General features: G+C 64.8%; 4 protein-coding genes across 5 annotated transcripts; 2 read left to right on the forward strand and 2 right to left on the reverse strand.

Moving 5' to 3' along the window:
- Positions 1-69: 69 nt before the first annotated feature.
- On the reverse strand, positions 70-2,844 carry LOC123953073 (ring finger protein-like). The gene is made up of 2 exons (XM_046022992.1): positions 2,776-2,844; positions 70-1,743 (listed from the first exon to the last, which is right to left on the reverse strand). The coding sequence occupies exons 1-2, from the start codon at positions 2,842-2,844 to the stop codon at positions 823-825; spliced, it is 990 nt and encodes a 329-aa protein (XP_045878948.1). The 3' UTR covers positions 70-822.
- Positions 2,400-11,776, reverse strand: NDOR1 (NADPH dependent diflavin oxidoreductase 1). 2 transcript variants are annotated; one of them, XM_046022794.1, is made up of 14 exons: positions 11,559-11,776; positions 11,175-11,238; positions 6,474-6,571; positions 5,476-5,609; positions 5,291-5,392; positions 5,005-5,214; positions 4,738-4,859; positions 4,408-4,628; positions 4,200-4,307; positions 3,885-3,999; positions 3,604-3,750; positions 3,406-3,524; positions 3,219-3,313; positions 2,400-3,133 (listed from the first exon to the last, which is right to left on the reverse strand). In XM_046022794.1, the coding sequence occupies exons 1-14, from the start codon at positions 11,691-11,693 to the stop codon at positions 2,989-2,991; spliced, it is 1,815 nt and encodes a 604-aa protein (XP_045878750.1). In that variant the 5' UTR covers positions 11,694-11,776; the 3' UTR covers positions 2,400-2,988. The 2 variants fall into 2 exon arrangements, with proteins under 2 accessions (XP_045878750.1, XP_045878749.1); XM_046022793.1 differs by having other exon boundaries at positions 5,476-5,574; positions 11,175-11,252; positions 11,559-11,775.
- Positions 11,777-11,839: 63 nt separating this feature from the next.
- TMEM203 (transmembrane protein 203) lies at positions 11,840-14,352 on the forward strand. The gene has a single exon (XM_046022806.1). The coding sequence runs from the start codon at positions 12,063-12,065 to the stop codon at positions 12,471-12,473; it is 411 nt and encodes a 136-aa protein (XP_045878762.1). The 5' UTR covers positions 11,840-12,062; the 3' UTR covers positions 12,474-14,352.
- Positions 14,353-15,648: 1,296 nt separating this feature from the next.
- On the forward strand, positions 15,649-23,831 carry TPRN (taperin). Its single transcript, XM_046022785.1, has 4 exons — positions 15,649-17,496; positions 22,801-23,032; positions 23,110-23,216; positions 23,327-23,831. Exons 1-4 carry the CDS (start codon positions 15,709-15,711, stop codon positions 23,387-23,389), a joined length of 2,190 nt encoding a protein of 729 aa, XP_045878741.1. The 5' UTR covers positions 15,649-15,708; the 3' UTR covers positions 23,390-23,831.
- The last annotated feature ends 280 nt before the right edge of the window (positions 23,832-24,111 follow it).

A 24,111-nucleotide genomic window follows, 5' to 3' on the forward strand; every position in this document is an offset into this window, starting at 1 on the left:
GAATCTGGGAAGGAAGCTTCGTGCTGGGAGGGAAGGAGGGAAGGGCTGGGAGACAGACCCGCGGGGGCTGAAGAAGGGATAGCGGCGACAAGAACACGGTGGCCAGGTCTCAGTAGCAGGTGCTGTGTATTGAGAGCCGTTTCTCGTGCTGGGTGGAGCACTCAGCGTGTCACCCTTGACCCTGGGCGGTCGTGCTGATTGTGTCTGTCCTTTAGATAAAGGCCCCAAGCTCAATGACAGGAGGTTACGGGGCACTCAGGGACCTCGGGTCAGTGCCGCCCAGCCCCAAGGCCTAGTCGTTCAGGGACGCGTGCCCCTTGGGTCCTGACCCAGTGAGCGAGGAAGCGGTTTGTGGCCTGAGCTGGCAAGCACGCTCCCCGTTGCTGCCCTCCAGGGAACACACACCGGCCCTGATCTGGAGCGCACGGTGGGGGCCCCGCAGCGCCCCCCTCCCCAGGGCCTCACCCTTGCCAAGGAGTCTGCTCACTACCAGCCTTCTGGGTTCACTTCCGTGTCCCTCTTGCAGACGGGCCGGGTGGGGCAGGGGGAAGAGGTGAAGACAGTGTGCGGTTGGTACCGGCCTGGCCGCAGGCCGCCTCCAGCGCTGCCCGTGGGCACCGGTAGTCCGCGTCCGGCGGCAGGTCGTCGGAAGTCTCTGGCTCCTGGGCGGCCTGGCCCCAGACCTGGGTCTGGATGGAGGCCAGTCTCCGGCTGTTCAGTTCGGTGGTCAGGCCTCAGGGCCAGCCTGGGTCTCCTGGTCCGGCAGCGGCCAGGACCGTCTGGGGCTGCAGTGGAGCCGGTTGCAGGCATGGGAGGCCCCGCTCAGCGGCCGGAGCGGTCCAGGAGCATGAAGAGCAGCCCCAGCAGCATGAGCGGCGTGAAGACAAGCAACAGGCCCAGCAGCTCCAGGGCCAGCAGGCCCAACAGAGCAAGGCGGCGGGGGCAAGGCCCTCGTTCCCGCAAGGCCCAAAGCCGTGCACCCAGGCAGGGTGGGCAGGGTAGGAAGGGCAGGCAGCCCTGGCCACCCACAGGCCCTGCCAGGAAGCGTGGCTGGTAGTGGTGCTCTAGGCAGGCCCAGGGCCCAGGGCCCCGGGGCGGGGGAGGAGCGGGGGGCGTAGGGGGCGGGGGGCCCTGGGGCCCGTCTGCCTGCAACAGCTCCTCCTGCAGCCGCCAGATCTCCCACTCCAGCATGGGCGTCTTCTGGCGACACAGCGGGCAGCATGCCTGGCCCAGGCTGGCGCTGGGGGCTGTGCCCAGCAAGTGGTGCAGGCAGCCCACGCACAGGCCGTGGCCACAGTTCAGCAGGGCCAGGCGGTGCTCTCCGGGCCCATAGGGCTCTGTGCAGATGGGGCACTCCTCCTCCCCCCACTCTCCAGCCTGCTCCTCCGCGTCCCCCTCCTTGGCCTGGCCGGCCCAGGGGCAGGCTGTGGCTCTGGCCCCCAGCAGGGGCTCGTTGTCTAGAGCCCCAGCACCCTGGGGGGCTCCTAAGAACCTGCCGTCCAACTGTTCGTCTGCCAACACTCGGCATGGGGGGGCTAGGCTTTCAGGGCCCAGAGAGGCTGAAGGCTGACTGCTGAGTCCAGAGCCGAGGTCACAGGGGCCATGAGTGTGGGCCCTGGGGCAGGAGTCCGGAGCGGTGGGTGGGGTCCCCAGGGTGGCAGCCAGGGTGGTTGGGGCTGTGAAGGTCAGTGTGGCCCTCTGGACACGGGCAGGGTCTGGCACTGACCTCAAAGCAGCCGTAGCCTAGTCCCGGCGCTGGGCTCCTTGCCCCACCCTGGTAAGTCACCGTCGCTTGGGCCCCAGCACTCGTCCCAGGCTCCGGACAGCTCTCGGCCCACGGTGCTGTCTTCTCCGGATCTGCCCCGGCCCAGAAGTGGCCACCGCCCACCCCTGTGTTCACGGCGGACGGACAGACAGACGCACAGACTCCAGGGAGCAGCTGCTTAGGTAGACCAGCCAGCCTGACTCCGCCTACAGGAATTCCCCTGGGGATCCTGAAGGCCCCTCCCAGGGGTGGGGACAATGGCTGCCCCGCCTCCATCTTCCCTGCCCTGGCCAGGACTGCTACTACCTGGGCTCGAGGGAATGGTCAGTACCCTCCCTTCCTTTCAGGGCTGCCTCAGGCTGCCCCCGGCTTGACGGAAACAGGGCAGAGCTGTACAAAGTGGGCAAACTGCCAGCACACGTCACAGCAGAATCAGACCCCTAAGTATTATAGCAAAGATGGTGCATGTGCCCGCCACGGACCGCCACGGGCCGCCACGGACAGCCGTCCCACCCAGACCCCTGCGGCCCGGGTCACAGGAGCCGTCCCACCCAGACCCCTGCGGGCCCCCAGCGCCACCCGCACCCCAAGGTACCAAGACAGTCAGAAGGAAGAGCATGTCAGAAACAGCCAGCCAGAGCCCACGATCTTTTACTGAGGCTTTCCAAGACTGGGGTGGGGAAAGTCTGACTGGCTGGGGGCCTCCTCCCTCTGCTCTGACCCTCACTGACTTCCAGCCTGGCCAGAGCCCCGTGAGGCCCTGAAGTGGCACCAGGTGCTCGGTGGCAGAGGGTGACTGGGAACCTGTTGTCCCCTAGGGCAAATGGGGGGTGGCACGTGGCACTCCCAGAGACCCTGCACCACCTCAGAAGGCTCCCTGGGGTTCCCCAGCCCTCAGGTTCCTGTGTCGTCTGGGGAGCCCCAATGCCCATCAGGCTGCCCGCTCCTTCCTGAGGCACCGTCCCCGTGCAGGGTGGCACAGCCCAGGGACCAGTCTGACCAGGACCCACGTTGGGGCTAGTGGGAAAAGGCCAGCAGGAGCCCGGAACCCTGGATGGGGGCACGGTGAGGTGCCGCATGGCAGCGGCGTCGGGGCTGAGGACAGAGCCCCGGGTGGACCAGAGGGAGGTTGTGCAGTGGACGGGGCAGTGGGGGGAGACGGAGAGGATGGTGGCCTCCCAGAGGGCGGTGGCTAGAGCGGCCCAGGATGGCAAGATGGCTCCTCAGGCCCAAGTCTCACTTTGGAAACGCAGTGTCCGCTGGAGCCTGGCCAGGTAGGCGGCTGCACCAGGGCCGGAGAGCCCGCCCTCCTCCCGGAAGATAGACGTCAGGGCTTCCGACACGTCTGCGGGCATGCACTTGGCATTGCTGAAGGGACAGGCCAGGCGGGCTCAGTGCGGCTGGGAGCCCCCAGAAGGGCTGTCCCCACCCCCACACAGCGGCCCAGGCTCACCCTGCCAGGTAGAAGCAGGCGCCCCGGCGGTCCAGCAGCTCCCATACCAGCGGCCCGAGCTCCCGGAGCCGGTGTTGCACGTACACCTTCTGCTCCTACAGGGACGTGGCAGGGGGTGGGGGTGAGACGGCATCGCGGCCCATCGCGGCCCCTCCCCGCCCCTCCCCGCCCCTCCAAGCACACCCACCTGCTCCCGGGAGAAGGCTGTGAAGAGTGTCAGGCAGCCCCTCTTCTCCAGGTCCAGCCACTCAGCCTCCCAGTAGAAGTCCTGGTGGCGCGAGCGGCAGCCAAAGAACAGAAAGTTTCCTGGGCAAACATAGGGTGGCCTCGAGGCTTGGCTCTGTGGGCCCCAGCCGCCGCCCTGCCCGAGATCCTGGGTGCTCACCATTCCGGCCCTGGGCCACGCGCTCCTGGACGGCTGCTCGGAAAGGGGCCACGCCAGTGCCAGGGCCCACCATGATTACAGGTGTGTCCGGCGCCTCTGGGAAGGTCAGGCCCCCTGGCCGCACCCACAGCGGCACCTGGACGGGTCCTACCGCAGGAAAAAGGAGGCATGAAGGGGTGCCGAGGACCAACGCCCTAGCCTGGGACTGGCCGTGGTGGACAGGGGAGAACAGAGGCCCCGGGCCCAGTCCTCTACGCGCCCCTCCAGAAAACAGGGGTCACCTTGCCCGGGATCCAGCGAGGCCAACCAGGAGGAGCAGAGGCCGCGGCGGGGCTCCTTGAGGCGTGTCTGGTACTGCACCACAGCCACGAGGATCTGCAGCCTGGACGGGTGAGCCTGGGGGATGGGACGGTGGCTGTCTGGCTCCACCGGGCTCTCCTGGCCTCTGTCCGCCCTGGCTTCAAGCCGTACCCACTCCCCCGAGGGCTGGGACCAGATGTGGGTAGACGTGGAGGAACGGGGCCCCCCACCCCACCTATATGCCTGCCTGCGGCCTACCCAGCGTCCCTGAGACCAGCTCTGGGCTCCGCCCTCACCAGCAGAGAGGAGGCGATGGAGAAGGCCCGAGGGCGGATCGGGGGGATGAGGTCCAGCAGGTAGTCTGCGGGGAGGGCTCCGGCTGTGTGCGGGAAGTCGCACAGCACCTGGGCAGACACAGCCTCGGGTGGGCTTCAGCCGGCACGGCCCCCGCGAGGCTGTGGCTCGGAGCCCCGGGCCTGCCCGCCTGCCCACGGCTGCTCGCACCTCCAGGATGGTCCTGCGAGGCCGGTTGCAGTAGGCGTACAGCTCCTCCTGACCCTGGGGGGAGCTGAAGTACAGCAGCTTCTCCCGCTCCAGCTCGTGGGGAGAGAGACAGGCCAGGAGCTCGAAGAAGGAACGGCGGGGCACGCTGGCAATGTCCAGGTAGTGTGACACAAGGTGCCACACGGAGCAGGGCTGGGGCAGCCGTGCGGGGCAGGGCACACCTGCAGCGGGGGGGCAGGGCATGGGGGAGGGCTGAGCGGGCCAGCGGACCCCAGCAGGGTAGGGAGAGCTCGTGCCCACAGCTGGGCCCCCACCGGCCCCCGCGCTCACCTGGCTCCTGAGGCAGCAGAGTGAAGGTCTGGTCTGGGTCCAGGCCCAGCACCTGGCAGAAGTGCTGGGTGGGGCCGGCCAGGTTCTGGGGCAGGATCAGTACCACGTCGCCGGCTGCAAAGCTGTGGGAAAGCCGCCGGGAGAGTGGGCAGGGCTGCGCAGGGCACCGGGGGTGCAGGGGGGGGTCCCGGCGGGAGTGTCCCCCTGCTGCCTGACCCGTACCCCCGACCCTTGGCCACTGCCCGTCTGGTGTCTCCGGCCCCTCACCTGAGCCCGGAGCCTGTGATGTCAAACTCGATCAGCCGCACATCCTGGAAGTGTGAGGGGCCGGTGACTCTCTGGTTGGTGACCATGGGTGCCAGGAAGGGCCGCTGCTCTGAAGGTGGACCTGGAGGGTCTGTGCCGGCCCTGTGCTGCTCCCCAGAGCATATCGTGGGGGCCTCCGGGAGGAAGTGCAGGGTGAACTTGGGGGGCAAGCTGCGGAGAGGGCGCACAGTGGTCAGGCTGTTGGCAGGGCCAGGCCGCCCCACTGCACCTGTCGGCCTACACTCACGGGACTCCGGCGGGGATCACACCGAGCTCAGGGGGCACGGGGTACAGCGCCAGCACCTTCTCCCACAGATCGTGCAGCCAGGGGTCGATGGCAGCGTCAGGCCTGGAGAGAGAGAGCACGTGCGTGCTGGCCTGGGGGTCCCCGCTTGCGGCTGGGCCTGCGGGAACGCGCCTCACCCCACTCACCCGAGCTCGTGCTGGTCATTGCCCAGGCACACCGGCAGGAGGGCGCGGCCCCCGAGCTGCAGCAGCCGACGGTGTAACTTCTTGGCCACAAAGTTGAACCTTCGGAGAGGGAGCGAGGCTTGGGCACACCCAGCCTGGGCCGCAGGGTGGTGAAGGGGAAGCAGCCCCAAATGAGCCCCCGGGGCCTCGTGGCTGGGGAAGGTGATTGGCAGGACCGGCGCCCCAGCCCCCGCCCACCTTCCAGCCTGTTTGCCACTGTGCACAAGGGTCTACGTGTGGCGCGGAACAAGACCCCCGCCCAGCAGAGGACTGTCATGCTGCCCACTGCTTCCTGTCCTCCTCGCCTGAGCCCTCCCAGCCCTGCACCGGCTGCGCCTGGCTTCGCAAGCTGCGGCACCCGGCGGGCCCTCCCTCAGCCCCTGCGCCACACAGCTAGGGGTTTCCACATCTCAGCGCCCTGACAACTCGCATTCCCTTCAATGCAAAGCCCTCGGCGCTGCCCTAAGAAGTAAAGCAGTAGTACTCTTTGCTTAGGACATGGCTGTCCTGAAAACCCGAGAGGGAAAAAGGCCAAGGAGGTCACCATACTCAGGGAAGTGGTGCTGAGTGGCTCCCAGGGGGGCTGGGGGTGGTCTTCTGTGCCCCTCGCTTGTTCCCACATATCTCCTGACTCCGTGTTTTTCCAAGAGTGGGGAGTCAGTGGGCCTTTGCTGCCCTGGGTCCCATCTCAACCTAGGATGCTGGCCAGGTCCAGACATCACCCCCTGCCCTAGAAGACACCCCTTTGCTGCCTGCCAGCTTCCAGTCTGTGCCCCGAACACCCTTCAAAACCCAGATGCTTCCCGGTGGTCACTGCGGAAGCAGGACAGGCAGCCTGGTCCCCGCCCGAGGTCCAGCGGGAGCCCTGGTGCCGAGTCACCCGTCCCGGTACTAGGACACTTTGTGCCCGACCTGGAGGACAGTCCCCGCAGGCCAGCGGCCCTCCTGCCCCTACTCACTTCGCATACGAGGAGTCCCCGAGGCCTAGGACAGCAAAGTCTGTCTGACAGAGGGAGGTCGGTGGCAGATTCTTCCGGAATATGAACCTCCAGAAATTCTGCAGCCAGAAGCCAACAAGTTAGAGGGTAGAGGCCCTGCTCTGGGCAACGGGGTCCCAGGGCCAGGTAGGGAGGAGCCGCCTCTTGGAGCCACCCTGTTCCTCTAGACCTTTGTTATTAAACAATACCGCGATGGGGGTGGGGGGGAATTGGGGAAAAGCAGAAAAATCGCACAAAAGAAAGTTGTCCCGGGGGCTTCGTTTCATCTCCTGTCTTGGTCCTGAGATAGAGCTCCAGGCTGGGCGCCACTCGACGGCTGCAGGAGATTCTCTCCCTCCGCCTCTCCCTTCCCTCTCAAATAAATCAATCTTTAAAAAACAACGACAAGGGGCACCTGGGTGGGTTAAATAAAGCCTCTGCCTTCGGCTCAGGTCATGATCTCGGGGTCCTGGGATCGAGCCCCGCATCGGGCTCTCTGCTCAGTGGGGAGCCTGCTTCCTCCTCTCTCTCTGCCTGCCTCTCTGCCTACCTGTAATCTGTCAAATAAATAAATAAAACCTTAAAAAAAGAAAGATAACAAACAAAAAAACAGCAAGTGAGCTGCCCCAGAGCCACCAGCAGAACATGGAGCTCCGCCCCATCAGGGCAAAGGGCCCCCAGGGAGAAGGCTCCTGGGGTCCACCCCGGGAAGGCCACAGCTTTTTCCCATTGCTCTCCCCAGGTGGGGGAAGCACCCACCCCTGCTTGGGTCCCCCCCGCAGGTGGCTTACTCCTTCACACTATAGCCCTGTGTCCTGAACGCCCCTCCACCCCCAGCTCTGAAGCCCAGGTCGCCACAGGCGCCCCCTGGGCCAAGATGTAGGGCCCTGCAGCCCATCAGTGGCCGGTGGAAGGGAAGTTTCTCTCCTTTGGAGCCCGCTCCTGGCCCCGAGCCCCCCATCAGCGTGCTTCACACTCACTGCCGCCCCGACAGCTCCCCACCTAACTCACTGCACGGGCCAAGGACCCAGAGCTGTGCCCATCCCCGGGCACCCTCATCCCCACGCATCTGCCCATCCCAGCAGCCTTACACCCAGACCCCCAAAGTCACAGCCCAGTGCCTCTCCTTCTTGCCCGGGGTCCTCATGGGAGCAGGTCCTGGGCCACACTCTGTCCCAGCGTCCAGGCGTACTTGCCCAACATGGTGGCGGAGTCCCGTCACCTTCAGCCTCGGAGACCAGAGCCCTGGCGACACCTTGCTTGTGGGTGCGCTCCAAGATGTCGGAGCACTCCACCTCCCTTCTGCTGCTTATCTCCAGAAACAGAGGCCCTCTGGGGTAGAGGGACCCCGGCCGTGTCCTGGATCTGCCCGCTGCACTGGGGACTGTGCCTACCCTGCCTCCCGGGACCTCTCCAGCGCGCATCTCCTTAGAAGCCCTTTAGGTGCTCACTGAGGAGAAGCCCAGTGAAGGTACACTTCTCGCAGCTCTGCATCTGAGCACGTCGGCGCCCTCCCTCCACAGGGACCCGCAGGTTTGTGGGGCACGCTTCCACGGGAAACCCTCTTTCCAAAGAGCCTGAGCCCCTGCTCCAAGCGGGTCCAGCCGGGCCACGGGGGCCAAGAAGCCAGTGTTCTCCCGGGTCCTGCCGTCTTTGCCCAAGGGCTGCAACCCACCACGACGTGCCTTGGCAGGAGCCTTTCCTTCCAGGCAGGCCTTTCCCGGGCGCCCTTCTCTCCCAGGCACTCGTTCTGGGACTTCGTGACTCTCTTCAGTTTCTTCCCACCCTTTGGTTCACCTTCTGAGGTCACCCGGATGATCTTAGGGTTTTGATTTGATTCGTGTCCTAGCTCGTTGCTTGTTATACTTTCCAGATCTCAACTCTACTCTCTAATGTTTTCAAGTTTTTCTGACGTGGTTTTCCGAAGTGTTTCCTCCGTTTCCAGGCTTGTCCTGCTTCGCACGCTCTTGTTCCGTGGGTGTGGGCTCTGGAGGGTCCCCCCTGCCTCTGCTCCCCCTGCTTACGTCCCTTGGAGTTTCTCGGTCTCTTTCCGCAGCGTTGTTCCTCAAGGGCATGGCGGTTCTTCCTGGGCTCCTTGTACTTAAGAAACTGACAGGAAACCTGAGTTCAGGCCTGTCACCCACTGTGGGTTCCCAGCCAGGACCCTGTGGGGCTTCCCCTGTGGTGACTCCTTTTCCCGACAGAGGGCTCTGCCTGTCCACTGCCTGGAAGCGCATGCCTGACCTCGGGGTTCTGAGGACCAAGGCAAGGCAGCTGGAGCCTCCCCATTCCGTACACAGCTGGTCACCGAGCCAGGTCTCCAGCAGGGGCCAGCCCCCTCCTCCGTGTCGCCGGGACCTCAGTCTGCAGCCTCTCCAAGGAGCCTCCGTGCCCTGCTTCAGTTGGGAAGGGCTCTGTCCTGACCACCTCCATGGTGGGGTCTGTGTCTGCCGCCGAACGTGTCTACCACATCCAGGGACGGCCATCGCCTCCTTCGTGCTGTTGGCGTCTAATACCCGGTCTGTACCCCAGCCCAGCTGACCTCCGAGATGTCTTCGTCTCCCCTCCCGTGCTCGTGCCTTCGGCGTCCACCCTTCATCTCCTGCTTCCGGTCCCCTCAGATCTGGCTTCTCTCCTGTTCCTCTTCCTGTCCGAGAGGCCGCCCCTGACAGTGTCGGAGTCACGGCCCCACATGGTACTCTCCTGGACCACCCCTGCCGGGACCCACTCTTCAGTCTTAATTAAGCCTCTTTCTCCCGTCGCCCCACCCCCAGCATTTTTTTTGCTTGTTTTGTTTTTTCACCCCCCAGCATTTAACAGGTCTCTCTCATGCTTTTTTTTTTTTTCTAAGTTTTTTTTTTTTTTTTAAGTTTTTATTTATTCAGGGACGCCCGGGTGGCTCAATTGTTAAGCATCTGCCTTCGGCTCAGGTCATGATCCCAGGGTCCTGGGGTGAAGCCCCACATCGGGCTCCCTGCTCAGCGGGGAGCCTGTTTCTCCCTCCCCCACTCCCCCTGCTTGTTGTGCCTCTCTCTGTCAGATAAATAAATAAAATCTTAAAAAAAAAAATTTTTTTTTATTTATTTGAGAAAGAGTGAGGAAGCAAGCAAGTGAGCACAAGCTGGGGGTGGAGAGGCATGAGGGAGAAGCAGGCTCCCCGCTGAGCAGAGAGCCCAACGTGGGCTTCACCCCAGGACCATGACCTGAGCCAAAGGCAGACGCTAAACTGACTGAGCCACGCAGGTGCCCTTTTTGTTTAATGTACAGACATTCCTAAGATCCTCTCCACTCACTTAGCTGTTGGCCCCGTAACCCACTTCTCTCCCTGTGGGTCCCTGAGACTGGTCTCCCCAAAGTCACCAGCAGTCCCTTTGCTGACAAACCCCGCCAGTGCTGCTCTTATCTTACTTTACTTCTGGGCAGCTCTGAGAGCTGGAAACCTTCCTCTCAGGAGTCACCTCTGTGCCCTTGACCTTGGATTTGGTACACTCCCTCTGTTTGCTGCTGGGGCCACTTTCCCACCCTCTCAGGCTTTCCTCCACCTCTCATGCCCTTGGTGTTCAGGGCTACCTGTCTCCAGAGAGAGGGAGGAGCTTCCTTTCTCAAGCCTCACCCAGGATCCTTGCTAGAGCTGCCCCCCCCCCCCCGCCCCGACCTTGTATCCCCAGCTGGACGACACCTAGCACTTGACCTCCCTGGTCTCTATCTCTGTGCCCGGAACTACCATCCATCCCAGCCCCCGAGCCCCAATCCCCGTCTGAGTCCATGTCTTCTCGATTCCACCTGACACCTCTAGAGCGCCCCTCTTCTCTACTGTCTGCCGCCCTCCTAGTCCAGGCCGCCAGTCCTGCCTGTACCGTGCGTCCTCCCTATTGACAAACGGCAGTTCTGCTGGAGTACAAACGCGGTCGTGTCTCCAGTGGATTGCACGGCGTCTCACAGCGAGTCCGTCCACCTTACTGTGGCTGCCGGGCTCCCTGGGATCAGGACCTGACTCCTGCCTCTCTTCTCCCCTCCCACCCCGATGCTCTCCTTGCCTCTGTCCCACAGAACTGCTTTCTACTCTTCCCAGCGCTGGTCTTTTCTCTGCTGCACGGCTGCTCCTTCTTCCCTGGCCAGCCCCCACTTACCCTCAGGACTTAGCCTACACGCCTTTCTTCCAGAAAGCTCTCCCTGCGTCCCTAGGTTGGGCTACCCAGCTTTTACTACTGCCCCCATGACACCTGGTACTTTCCCTGGCAGCAGGTATCTCTCAGCGTCGTAAATGCCTGTGAAGGTGGTTGCTTTTGCGACATCGTGAGCTCCGTGGGGACAGAAATAGGTCCGTGGCCGGGTTCCCAGAACCGGATCACGCTTGGAGGAGAAGGTGTGCTCAAAAAATGTTCAAAGAATAGAAGAATGTTCTGGGAAGGCCTAACAGAGACCCAGACCCGATCCACAGACAGCCCTGGGGAAACTACTAAGGGTTAAAATGCAGATCAAGGCTATCTGGAGGCCTGTGACGAGTTGATCAGCGAGGACAGCCAGAGCCCCCGGCTCCGTCCGAAGAGACCCTTCCAAATCCAGAGCCCATGGGCAGCAGGTACAGGAGGGGAAGCTGCCAGGACTCTCGGCCAGAGACAACGGAGCGAGGGTCCGCGCAGTGACCTGAGCGCCTGGGCAGAGCCTCCGCGTCAGCCTTACCTTCATGTTGTCGGGAGGGTCCCCTTGGCCTGCAGTCGCGCAAACAAATATCACCAGCGGCTCCCTAATCAGGTTCACCTCAACGAAAGACACGCGTGTGAGACCTCGCGCTGCGGGGACTAGGCACCCCCCGCTTCGCTCGGGGCCGCAGGTCTCGGCCAGCACCCGCGAGCCGCCGGCCGGCCTCCACCTTCCAGGGTCCCCTCCCACCTCGCCCGCTCCTCCCTCCAGGTGCTAAGCCAAGCCACTGTCCCCAAGTCTTCCCGCCACAAACGAAGGGCCCGCTGCCGGACAGGACGCGGCGCCCTGCGGTCGAGGGCTCGGACGCGGCGCTGGCGCCCCGGGCAGCCCGGTCTCCCCGCCGAGGCCCTAGGGCGCCCTCACCACTGAGTAAGAGTCCAGGGCCTGCACCCGGCACTCGAGCCGCCGGCGCCGGGCCTCGCGGCCCAGCCTCTCCGACACATCCTGAGCCGTGCCGGTCTGGCTGCCGAAGAGCACCAGAAGCCCCGGGCTCGGCATCCGGGCGGCCGGGGACGCCTGCACCCCGGTACCGCGCCTCCCAACACTCGCGCCAGCCTGGGCGGCCCGGCCCCGCTTGGACTTCCGACTTCCGGTGGTGGCCGGAAGTGACGCCCTCAGACCGCGCCCCGCAGGGCATGGCGTCCGAGAGAGGCGGGCGTCCGCTAGCGGCCGGTACTGGGTCCCGGGCTGCGGCTAGGGCAGTGGCGTCACGCCAGGGCCGAGGGCCGGGACAGCCGGAGCCGCTCGCTGGCCGCCGCTCGCCGCAGCAGCGACGGCGGCAGGCGCCAGCGAGGCCCGCGGGGAGAGGAAGAGCAGCCCCGCGGGTGGGACGCTCGGCCGGGCCCTGGCCGGCGCTCGGCCGGCGCGATGCTCTTCTCGCTCCGGGAGCTGGTGCAGTGGCTGGGCTTCGCCACCTTCGAGATCTTCGTGCACCTGCTGGCCCTGCTGGTGTTCTCCGTGCTGCTGGCACTGCGTGTGGACGGCCTGGCTCCCGGCCTCTCCTGGTGGAACGTGTTCGTGCCCTTCTTCGCCGCCGATGGGCTCAGCACCTACTTCACCACCATCGTGTCGGTGCGCCTCTTCCAGGACGGGGAGAAGCGGTTGGCCGTGCTCCGCCTCTTCTGGGTCCTCACGGTTCTTAGCCTCAAGTTTGTCTTCGAGATGTTACTGTGCCAGAAGCTGGTGGAACAGACTCGGGAGCTCTGGTTCGGCTTGATCACGTCTCCGGTCTTCATTCTCCTGCAGCTGCTCGTGATCCGCGCCTGTCGGGTCAACTAGCCTCGCAGAGAGGCCGGGGAGGGGACTCTGCATAGCTAGGATGCTGGACCCCAGGCCGAGGTGCCACGTCCATCGCACCAAAGGAGAAGTCTGGGTCTGAAAGCAAAGCCAGCGCCTGTCCTGGCCAGTGCCCAGTCTTCTCTGTACCAGCCATGTCTAGTACGGCCCCCTCAGCGGGGCTGGAAAGCGCAGCCTTGGTCCTTAAAATGTGCTTCTCGTTATTTCATGCTTTGAACAGCGAATCTTTGAATTGAGATGCCAAGAAGGACCCAGGCCAGACAGTGCAGAATTCCTCTGACAGTTGGAAACTGCATATATGTACGATGTCCTGATGGGTTCTGAGTATTTTCATGGATCTTGGGAAAGGACTTCCTGTGCAAAGGCTGCAAAGCCTGACTCGGGGTCTCCTCTGCCCCGCAGCGCTCACCTAAGAGCTCACTGCCCCGTCCATCCGACAAGACTTACTTAGATGCTTGAGCTCTGAAAAGCGTAAATGAGCTTGCATCCCCTCCCCTGAGCCACTGGGGGAGGATGGCCCTGTCTTCATTCCAGGCAGACAGAAGTACGTTGAGTAAGCATGATTGGGACCCTGTATTTGGAGATCTGTCGCCTGAGAGAACTTTGCGTATAAAGCACCGCTTGGCTTCCTGTCCCAGCTGATGGCAACTTTTCCACCACCTTGTGGCCAGCACTGTTAGCACACCTGGGACCGATTTCGGCCTTCCTAAGGGACGGGGGAGAGGAGCATCTTTAACGCTCATAGGCACTGAGACCTGGAAATGGTCTCGGCCACGTTTGTTGGCCTGGGGTCTTTAATGCCAGTCAGGTGCCAAATGAGAACGTTTACTGAGATAAAAATAAAATAAGAATGTTGTGCTGAGATGGGCAGTGGTTGCCTGACCTCTTGAGGGTGAAATGATATGAGCGCTGAGATGCGCCCCCCTGTGTCACGTAGCTGGTTAAAAAGCTGACTGTGGGAGACCGGAATGCACTAGGGCTTCATTGGTGGATGGGGGCGTTCCCTCGGAGAAGTTTGTCTTCCTGGTCAGGTGACCAGGGTGAAGACAACATAGGGTAGGACTGTGTTGAGCACCTGCTGAGTAGTTTGTGTGATATCAGAGCCTTGTTTTCCTGCCAGTGTATGGTCCTCGTAGGCCTTACTGTGCAGCAGGGGTCAGGCTATGGCCTGAGGCCTCTTTTTGTACTGGGAGTACATTAGCTGAGAGCGAGTTTTACATTTTCGAAGGGTTATAAAAGCAACATGTGACAGAAAATGAATGTGGCTTGCAGTTGGCACTCTTGGCCTTTTGGGTCAGATCATTCTTTCATTGGGCGGGATGGAGGCGCTGTTCTGAGCATTGTAGCCTCTCACCTCTACTCAGTAGGTGCCAGGAGCCCCCCTCACTCATGGCAAGTAGAAGGATCTCCATACGTTAACAAGTCTGAGAGACAAGACTGTCCCTGGTGAGAACCGCTAGCAGAGACATTTGCTGTCTGGCCCTTTACAGCACAGGTTTGCAGACCCTTACTCCAGTGAAACAGCTTTGTGAGCCTCTGCCTGGAGTGGATGCTCAATGGCCTGAGCCACTGAGATGCTCGTGTTGGAGACTGGTCTGGTTTGCGCCACGGCTGCAACATAGCTTTCTACTGAGGACTGGCATATTTGTGTCAAAATCAGATAGAAGCTGAACATTGCGAGGGTGTTTTATTTTATTTTTTATTTTTATTAAAATTTATTTATGTAATCTCTACAGCCAACATGGGGATTGAACTCGGGACCCCGAGATCAAGAGTCGCATGCTTTTCTGACTGAGCCGGCCAAGCACCCCGGGGGTGGGTTTTCTCTTAATGTTATTTTTAGGTTGCGCGTTTTGTCATATCCTGCTTCATTCTATCGTTCAGAATTGAGCGATCCTGCTGGTATAGAAGTAATGAGCATAGGCAAGCTTCATTTCCTTTGCAAAAGTGATTTGACCAGAGTCCTGAGAAAGAGACGCGTGACTTCTGGAAGGCTGAAGTCCAGTTTGTTTTCTTGGCTTAGTAGAATGGAAAGGAGTAAGTCACTGTTAAGGAGTGGTAGTGTGGACCACCATGGGACCCAGAAGCTGAGGAGGGCACCCCAGGTTGAAACCTGCCCCCAGTCTGTCCAGAGCCCCAGGTGTCCTTGGAGCCCTGTCCCCAAAGGGTGGGTGCTGTTGCACACAGTAGCGCTATTACTGAGCAAGTGCTGAGTGCAGGAGAGGTGAGGGGGAAGGCAGGCAACATGTCCCCTTGACTCCCCTGTGCCTCCAAGTGTGGTTGGTGCTGGGAGTGAGCTGCTTCATGGCATGTGGGTAAGGAAGCTGTGCCCTTAAGGTCACTGGCACCCCTTCTAGCCTCGGGATGAGGGAAGTTCAAAGAAAGAGGAGTGGTGTGGGGAGGCAGGGCGGAGTGCACAGCCAGGCACGTGCGGCTCTCTGCACTGCAGAGCTGTGTGCGGGGAGTCTTCTCTGTGCCTCCTCGCAGCTTCTGCGCTCCTGCCCTGCCCGGTGGGCCCTGGATGACAAAGTGTGGGGAAGGGGTTCTCCCGCTTGTGTGAGCAAGAGTGAGTTCTCGGGGCTGGCAGGAGCTAGGGGTTCCTGAGGAGCCACTCCGCACTGCGTGGGGCACAGCACTGGCATCTCCACGAAGTCCCGCAGAAGAGCTAGGACCACAGGTGGACAGTCCCTGGACCAGCGCGGACAGCTTTCCAGTCCCGGGCAGGCCCTTCTTCCACCGGGTTCTGAGCGTGAGGAACAGGTGGACTGGGTACGGGCACCACGAGGAAGGACCGAGCCCAGCCAAGGTCACCCACCTGGCTGAGCGCAGGGGTCGGGCTGGCACCGCCCGCCTGGACCCACCCCCGCCGGGCTCCGCCCTCCGGTCGCCGAAGGCCAATGGCGCAGAGGCGGAAGCGGGGTCGCCAATGAGCGGCGAGGGGTCGGGGGCGTGTCCAGGAGGGCCTTCCCCAATGGGAGCGGCTCGGCCGACGGGCGCTGTCCAACGAGGCCCCCCGGGAAAGAGAGGTCAGGGAGCGCAGTCTCCAATCAGCGCGGCCGGCCGCCCTCCCCTGCCATAGGTGGGGCCGCGGGGCGGGTCCGAGCCGGCCCCTCCCCGACGGACGGCGGCGGGGGGGCGTGGCCGCGGCGCGAAAGGCCGGCGGCGGGCGGCGACCGCAGTTCCCGGCGCGCGCTGGCTCCGGCGCGCGCTCCGCACCATGGCCGGCCTGGGGCGGCCCGGCCCAGGGCCCCGCGCCGCGCTGCCCGCCTGGAAACGGGAGATCTTGGAGCGGAAGCGGGCCAAGCTGGCCGCTTTGGGCGGGGGCGCGGCGCCTGAGACCCGGGCCGAGGCGGGCGCGGCGGAGCCCCCGGGGCCGGCGGCCGAGCGGCTCGTGCTGGCCGACAGCCTGGGCCCGCTGCGCGAGAACCCGTTCATGCGGCTGGAGTCGGAGCGGCGGCGCGGGACGCGGGGCGGCGGCGGCGAGGGGCCGGCGGGGGCGCGGCCGGTGCAGCAGCTGCTGGAACTGTACCGCCGCGTGCCCGGCGTGCGCACCATCCACGCCGACAACATCCTCATCATCGAGTCGGCCCCGGGCTTCCCGCCCGCCGGCCCCGGCCCCGGCCCGGCCGCCCGCATCCGCGCCGCCGAGGTGCTCGTGTACGAGGCGCCAACGCCGCCCGGGCGCGTCAGCCGCCTGCTCCAGAAGTTCGACGCGCCGGTCCGCCGCGGGAGCCTGGAGCGCGGCCGCACCCCGCCGCCGGCTCCCGGCCCCGCCGCCTCGCGCGTGGGTGAGCGCGCAACCTGCTTCGAGCCTGAGCGCCGCGGAGCAGGCCCCGGGGCGCGGCGCAGCGACTTCCTGCAGAGGACCGGCAGCAACTCCTTCACCGTCCACCCTCGGGGCCTGCACCGCAGCGCTGGCCCTCGCCCGCTCCCCAACGAGCCTGCAGCCCCCGAGTCCCCAGCCGGCGCTGCCAACGGCCTCGCGGGCTCCGCACCTGGGCCGGGCGAGTGGAAGCCAAAGGTGGAGTCGGAGGAGACCCCGGTCCACCCGCCCCCCAGCCCGGGGACCCCCGGTGCCACTCCAGCCGCGTCCCTGGCCTTGCCCACACCCAGCCCTGCCGGTGCCACTCCCAGCCAGCGCCAGTGGGTCTCCGCGGCCACCAGCGCCAATGACTCTTTTGAGGTCCGGCGGGCCTCCAAGCCAGACATAGACAGGATCCCTGCTGGGGACCTCCAGGCCCGGGCCCTGGCCAGCCTCCGTGTGAACTCCCGAAACTCCTTCCTGTTCATCCCCAAGCGCAAGGACTCTGGGGCCCCCCCTCCTGAAGGGAGGCAGGCCGGAGGGCTGCCTGAGAGAGAGGTTGGCTGGTCCTCCCAAAGCCTGGAGCTCGAAGCCCAGCTGGTGCCTAGAAGGGACAGCGTGCCTGCGGGAGGGAGGAGCCCCTTGGGGGTCGAGGAGGCGGCCTGCGCCAGGCCAGCTACTGCCCTGGTGGACCAGGCTCTTAGGCGGCAGAGGCTGTCCTCACCATCCCCATGTCCGTTGGCTGCCGACGAAGCTAAGCCTGCCCAGGGCCTCGGGGTCCCCAGCCTGGCCAAGAGCAGCAGGGAGCCTGGGAGGCCCGGGTTGCCTGTTACCTTCATCGATGAAGTGGACTCGGAGGATGAGGTCCCCCAGGAAGCCAAACTGCTCTGCCCGGGAGCTGCTGAGCCTCCTTGGTGCCCCCTGCACCCCGCTGGGCCCGGGCACCCATCGGGGCGCCGGCATCTAGGTGGCAACACCTTCACCGTGGTGCCCAAGAGAAAACCAGGGTCCCCGCAGGCCAGTGCGGAGCCCAGGACACAGGAGGCTGAGGAGGACGAGGCGGGCGGCTCGTCAGATCCCCCCGCCGCCCCGGGGACCACACTGAAGAAGCGCTACCCTACTGTGCATGAGATTGAGGTGATCGGTGGCTACCTGGCCCTGGAGAAGTCCTGCCTCACCAAGGCCGGCTCCTCGAGAAAGAAGGTCAGTCGGGGAGCAGGGGAGAGTGGTGACACCTGGCTTGGCTGGGGGTTGGCTTCTGTGGGGACCAGAGGAAACCCCGGACTGGGTGGCCATGCAAGCTCCGGGAGGGCTGAGCTGGGGAGGGGGATCCCTGGTCTGGGCTCCAGTGGAACCCTGGTGGCGCAGAGGGGACAGCTTGCTTCAGGTGTATTTCGCCAGTCCAGCCAGCACCATGGCTGCCTTTTTGTGCCCGTGACTGTACCTGGGATTGGCGGGGCAGACCTGTCTTACCGTGGGTGCAGCCGGAAGAAGAAGTTCTGGGCCTGTCGGTTCCACCTTGGCCCTGGCTTTGAGGGTGTAGCCCGGCTGGGTCTTCTGGAGTCCTGGCCTACGTGGGTCGCAGGTGCCAGGACAGAAGTGGGAAGGCGCAGGAGGCCAGTGGTTTGGGTGCGATCAGATCCCTACCCCGTTATCAGCCTCGGGGTGCAGCACTGGGAGCCATGGCATGGGGACCGTCACCTCCCCCAGAAGGCACGTGGCCTGGAGCTTAGCAGGACCTGGCTTCATGCCAGCGTTTCCTGACTCCTAGTGTGTGCCAGGTCTGGGGGGTGAGGCTGGAAGCCGCGTGGACCCTCCCCTCACTGGGGGGCTGGGCCGCGGGCACAGAGAGATGCACTGCGGGACCAGGACCCCTGCTGGGGTCTTAATCCCCAGCGCCCGGTGGCCTGGAACCCTCTGGGCACAAGACGACGTTCCTCAGATGCTTCCTGGTCATTCCAGCACCTGAGTCTGGCACAGGGGCAAATGCCGCAGCCAGCCCCACCTGACCCCCACCCGCGGGCGCGGCAGATGTGCCTTCCCCTGGGACGGAGGCGGCCCCTGGCAGTCTTGTCCGTCGGCTCGCCCTTGAAGCCACCACCGTCCGTTTCCTCAGGATGATGGGGGTGTGATGTGCTTCGTGTCCCTGAAGCCCCCGTCACGGGTGCCTGCTGGTTGTCCAAGCACGGGAGCCACCTCCCCCCTCCGCCGGGGGCTGGCCTTGCCCTGCCCTTCCTCCACGCACTCTCCTCTCCTTGGGCCGGGGCGTTGGCGCCCCGGCCGGCTCCGTCTGCTGGGACAGGCATCCACACCCACCGGCCTTGGCACTCCCGGTGGGCCCATCTCGCCTGCCTGACCTTGACTCACCCTCTCTGTAGTGCTGTGGGCCACGGCCTCCTGCCCTAGCCCCTGCCCTTAGCTGTGGTCGTCAGCCCCACGTCCCTGCTCCTGCTCCTCACGGTTGACCCTGAGCTGGGAGGCAGTCCCTTTCCGTGCCGGCCCCAAGAAGTGACGTGATAACAGCCCCCCAGCTCGTGGGAGGTGGCTGGAGGTCGCGGAGCTTGTGGGGCAGGAGCCGAGTGCTAGTTTCTGTCTGGTGCCCCGTCCACTCCTCCCCCAGCTGATGACAGCACTGTGGGGGGTGTGGGGGGGCAGGGCTGGGGTGGGAAGGGCAGGAGGAAGCGGTGGGATGGAGAGCAGTTCAGACCAACCTGGCCCCATCTCTGTGCCAGCCTGAGGGCGCTGGGGGTCCAGATGGAGTGCCTGGCAAGGCGGCACGATCTGTCGATCTGTCGGAGGTGACTTGTGGCTTGTGAGCACTGCCCCACCCCCTGCACCAGCTGCCCAGCCTGGGAAGAGCCAGAACCCCTGTCGTGGGGGGCCAAGGCGTGGGGCTGCCCAGGCCTTCGGAGCAGGCTGCTGGCTTGGGCTTGGGCTGCCGGTGGGCTCCGTTCCCTGACTCAAGCCTCTGCGCATTCCTCCTGCTATTCCTCGGGGCTCTGGGCTGCTGGACCACTCCAGCCAGCCCGTGGTTTGGACCATTGTCCTGGTGCCCCATCCCGACTGGGGACCCTGGGGACCGCTGCTCACTTGACCCCCACGTGGCTGGCTGACCGGGGTGGCGGTGGGAGATGCCGGGGCCTCTCCCAGGTGGTGGGTGAGGTCCGGCTCTCCTGGGCAGCCTGCCCCTGAGCCGGTGGGTCAATGTGGGCTGTTGTGCCCTTGCTGGACCTGGAGAGTTATAGGCCTGTCCGTGGTGGCGGGGGTGCCCAGTGGACAGCGCACCTAGGAGGCCTGCCTGGGGGGGACTTGTCCCTACTGATTGTCTCTTGGCAGAATTGCAGATGTCCTCTCTGTCCCTCCCCTGATGTCCAGGCAGGGGCTGACTGCTGTGGGGCCTGGTGGCCAGGCCTCCTCTCACCTCTGCCCGAGCCCGCAGGCAGCGGTTGGTGGGACTGTCCTGCTGCTGCCCGCCCCCGCCTCCCACAGGGTCGTTGGCTTGGTGCCGTGGGCCTCTCCCCGTTGCAGGGGCCACCTGGCCAGGCTCCTGCGGGTCTGGTGACTCCCCTCCCGTCTGCCCTCCTCGCCTCCCGACCTGCGCGTCCTCTGCCGGCCCGAACGTGCCCACATCCCCAGAGCTCAGTCTGCAGCACCCTGGGCCATCTGGCCTCAGCTGCCCCAGCACCCTGGTTTTGTCGGTGGTCGTGGCCCTCAGCCTCACTGCAGTCCTTAAGGCTGTGCGGCGGCCGTTAGGAGCCACTTCCCCACTGGCCCTTTCGTGCCCTCCCACCCCCCAGCGCCCTGGCTGTGTCTCTTCTCCCTCCTTTCTCACCCTTCCACTCCCACTCGGGCTTCTGCAGCGGCCTTTCTAGAGCCAGAGGCCACGGGGGCAGGCTGGCCCCTGCTCTGCCCGCTTCCCCTCCCCCTGGCGGAGGGTCTGCCCTGGGCCGGTGCCGCACTAGATCGGGAGGGAGGACCGGGAAGCAGCTGTGGGAGCTCGGGCAGAGGCTGTGTGGTGTGGCCTCCCGGAGGGCGGACTGAGTGGGGGATGGGAGGAGGCAGGGGTGGGATGGGAGGAGGCAGGGGTGGGCTGGGGAGCGGGGGCAGGGAGGTCCCTCGCTGCCGGCTGGGGCTGGTTGGACCCAGCTCCGGGACCGGAGTCCAGGGTGGACGCCCGCTGGGTGTGCGCTGGTAGGGCGGGGCGAGGGGGGCAAAGGGCCTGTGGGAGCTGGAGGTGGGCCAAGCCAGAAACCACCTGCGGGCTGCACTCGGCGCCGCGGGTGAAGTCCCCCCCGCCCCCCCCCCCCCCGCCCCCCGTCAGGTGTGTGCCAGTGCGGGCCCCTCGCCACGCCCCGCTCCTCTGCCCCCAGCCGAAGGGCGGCCCCTTCCTGGCAGCATTCGTCACAGGGTGTCCTGTGACCCAGCGACCTGCACCCCCAAGGAGGCCTGTGAGCCCCACTGGCTGTAGAGTGTGGAGACGGAAGGGGAGGTGGGATGTGACCCGAGGCCGGGGCCCCAGCTGGGTGCAGACAGTGGTCTGGGGGCACCACCCTGCCCCTGCCTGACCAGGCCGTGCCAGGCTCAGTGCCCGTGTGTGCCCAGCCCCCTCGGCCTCCCCACTAGGAGCTGGTCATGCGGACGAATGAGGGCACGCTAATCCGGCCGGGCCCTGGCAGCCAGCCCTTCCTGCGTCTTCAGTGCTGGGGGATGGGCCTGAAGGGCCCAGGGTCGTTGAGGACAATGCCGTGGACCCAGGGGTGACCGGAAGCCCTGTTCATGGTGGAGCCTTGGGGCGGGGCAGTCCCTGGGCTGGCAGTCCCATCCTGCCCTGGGCTTCTGTCCTGCTAGGCCTGGGGGATGGGGGGGTGCGGCTGGAGGGCTGGGGCGGGCCTGAGGGGGCAGGGCAGGTAGAGGGACAGGACGCCTTCCAGTGACAAGAACAGGTATTCTACTCTTGCCTTTGGCTGACCCTGGTGCTCTGCACCTGTCTGCTCTTATCGGTGACCACTTGTATGTGCCACGGGCTGGGACAAGAGGACGGGCTTGGGCCTGAGGTTTGCCCAGCAGTTGTCCGTGTGCGCGCCACGCTGAGATGGGGATGCCCGTGGTCGCGGGAGTGTGCTTGTGTGGCCATGGGAGGAGCGTGGTGGGGAGACAGGAGCAGGTGCCCTTGTTTCCGGACACTGGCTCCGCCGGGCATTGCCCCGAGGCCAGTGCCGTGGGTCCTTCTGCTGCCCAGGCTGTAAGTCCAGCCTTCCTGTGCCCCCCCCCCCCCGCCCCGCCCCGCCGTGTCCTGCCGTCCCTGGGTCCCATGGTTCTTTGCCTGGGGGCCCAGCTCCTGACTGCGGCTCCTTCCAAGGCGGGAGGAGGAACCTGAGCTGCCTGCCGGTGTCCCCGCTCAGGAGTTTAATGTTTCGAGCTGCCGCAGGGCTGGTCCCATCTGCTGCAGGCGGGCGGCTCTCGTATTCATTACCCGCCCGCTGGGCCTGGCTGAGCGCTGCTGAGCAGGCCTGGGGCTCTTGTACAGAGGGTTCCTGGGTCAGGGCGACGAAGATCTGCCTGCAGTCCTGCTCGTTCCTGACCCCGCTTCCTCCCCGCTTCCTCTCAGGACCGGCAGCCTGGCCTGGACTCTGAGGCCGGTGGGAGAGGAGAGGATTTGCTCAGGCGTTAAGTTCTGCGGCCTGCAGAGTGGACGAAGGCACTAGGGCCAGATGGGTAGTCCAGGCGGGAGGAAAGGGTCACCACAACCCCCCCGGGGGGGGCAGCTTTGTTCCAATTCTGAGGCAGTCTGTGAAGCAGGGTGCTGGCCCTTGGTGCCACTGTCCTGGGGCTTAGGTGTGTCAGCCACCCTGCGTTGTCGCCTCGTGGGGACCCTGGGGCTTGTGTGTGCCCAGCCCTTGCCCGGCCACGGTGGTCTGTGCTGCGCTGCGCAGGCAGCCTCATTCGGGGGGTGATGAGCCAAGATGTGAGCTCAGCCCTGGGGAGAGGCTGACCGCGGGACTGCTCACAGCCGGGAAGGCAGGGCCTCCAAGGATGCGGCCCGGAGTACATTCCCCGGGACCCCGCTCCTGCCGCACGCAGAGCTGCCAGGAAGGACGTGCGGCTGGTGCTGCCCCGAGAAGGCAGACCTTCCACCCCGGGAGCTGCTGTAGAAGCTGTGGAGACCTTGAGAGTTTGGGCGCCTGCCAGGGCTACGATCTGGTCCCTGGGAAGGGTAGGTTACGCAAGGGGAATTGACCCTGGGCCCGGGACGCAGGTTTCCAGACACACTGGCCCCGGGTTGCCGTGGCATCCAGACCCCATCCTCCTGGGGTCCTTCTGGCCCGGCCCTGCAGGATACAGGTAAAGGAGTGGGCTCTGAGGAGGGGCAGCTCCTCCTCCTTTCAGGTCCTGCCCAGGCCTGACAACCTCTGCTGTGTTCTTTGGGGTCACTGGGCCCAGCTGTCGGGCTCAAGGTCCACTGGTGGCCAGGCAGCCGGGCCCCGCTGATCTGCTTCCTGCCCGTAGATGAAGATCTCCTTCAATGACAAGCGCCTGCAGACCACCTTCGAGTACCCCGCTGAGAGCTCCCTGGTGCAGGAGGAGGAGGCTGAGGCCCAGGAGGAGGCGGAAGAGGAGGAGGAGGAGGAGTCCAGCTCGGACGGGCTGGCGGAGAAGCCCTTTGCGCTCTTTCTGCCCCGAGCCACTTTTGTGAACAGTGTGGGGCCTGAGAGCCCTCGCCTGCCAGACGGCAGCTCAGGTGAGTGCCCACCGGTGGAGCGGGTGCCCCAGGGTGTGGCCTGGGCCACACGTCCACACATGCTTCTTGGCCCGCAGGCCTGTCCAGCTACACTCCAAAGCACTCCGTGGCCTTTAACAAATGGCAGCAGCAGACACCAGCACAGGCTCCGAGGGAGGCAGAGCCTGCACCCAAGGAGGTCATGGTGAGCAGGGCTGGGGCTAGGAGGGCAGACAAGGGACGGGGCGGGGCGGGGCGGGTTCTCTCTGATGTCTGGATGAGCCCCATCGGCTCCTCTGTGTCCCTCTCTCTCAGCTCACCCCTGCCAGTCAGAATGACCTCTCAGACTTCCGCAGTGAGCCTGCTCTCTATTTTTGACCCCGGCCCTGCCAGGATGGCCACGGCTGAGCCCGGGGAGCTGGGCGGTGCCCAGGAGCCCTGCCCTCGTTCTGCACCCCCTTCTGCCCTGCCAGGCTCTGTCCTGCCATACCCCACCCTCCCTGGGGCCTCACAACTGTGCTGGTGCTCGGCCTGAGCCTAGGGCCCTGGGGGATCCTGCCTCCCTTGGGGGGAGCCTTGCCCTCCAGCCCTGACTCGGGGGCACTGCCTGTGGAGGACGGACAGGGTCCTGCTGGACACCATGCCCGGCAGCTGTCCGATGTGTGTGAAGGGCTAGCTTGGCTGCCTGTCTTCTGGAACTTCAAGCCATTTCCTGCCCACAACCCCCAACAAGCAGACCTCAACCCACCCCCTCTGTGACGAATGGCAAGTCTTTTCTTGCGTTTGACGAGGGACTCAATAAATAGCACTGGACAAGGCCGCCTCTGCCTTCCCGTGTGGTCCTTGGCCTGAGAAGCAGGGAGCAGGGGTGGGGTCTGGGGGACTCCCTTGAGCCCCTAGCAGCAGGGAGGAGAGTACAGTGGGAGCCTGGCTAGGACGTCAGTGCCCAGCTACGGGGATGGCCCAGTGGGGCACCCCCACACATTGCAGTCCTGGTGGTCCAGCCGTTCACTCCCGAAGTCCCAGCTGCCCTGCCTCCCATCCCAGCCGCACCCCAGTGTGGGAGAGGGACCTTCCCGGGAGCACGTCTGGTCTCTGGG

The sequence above is a fragment of the Meles meles genome, chromosome 11 (genome assembly GCF_922984935.1).
Source record: "Meles meles chromosome 11, mMelMel3.1 paternal haplotype, whole genome shotgun sequence".
Lineage (NCBI taxonomy): Eukaryota > Metazoa > Chordata > Mammalia > Carnivora > Mustelidae > Meles > Meles meles.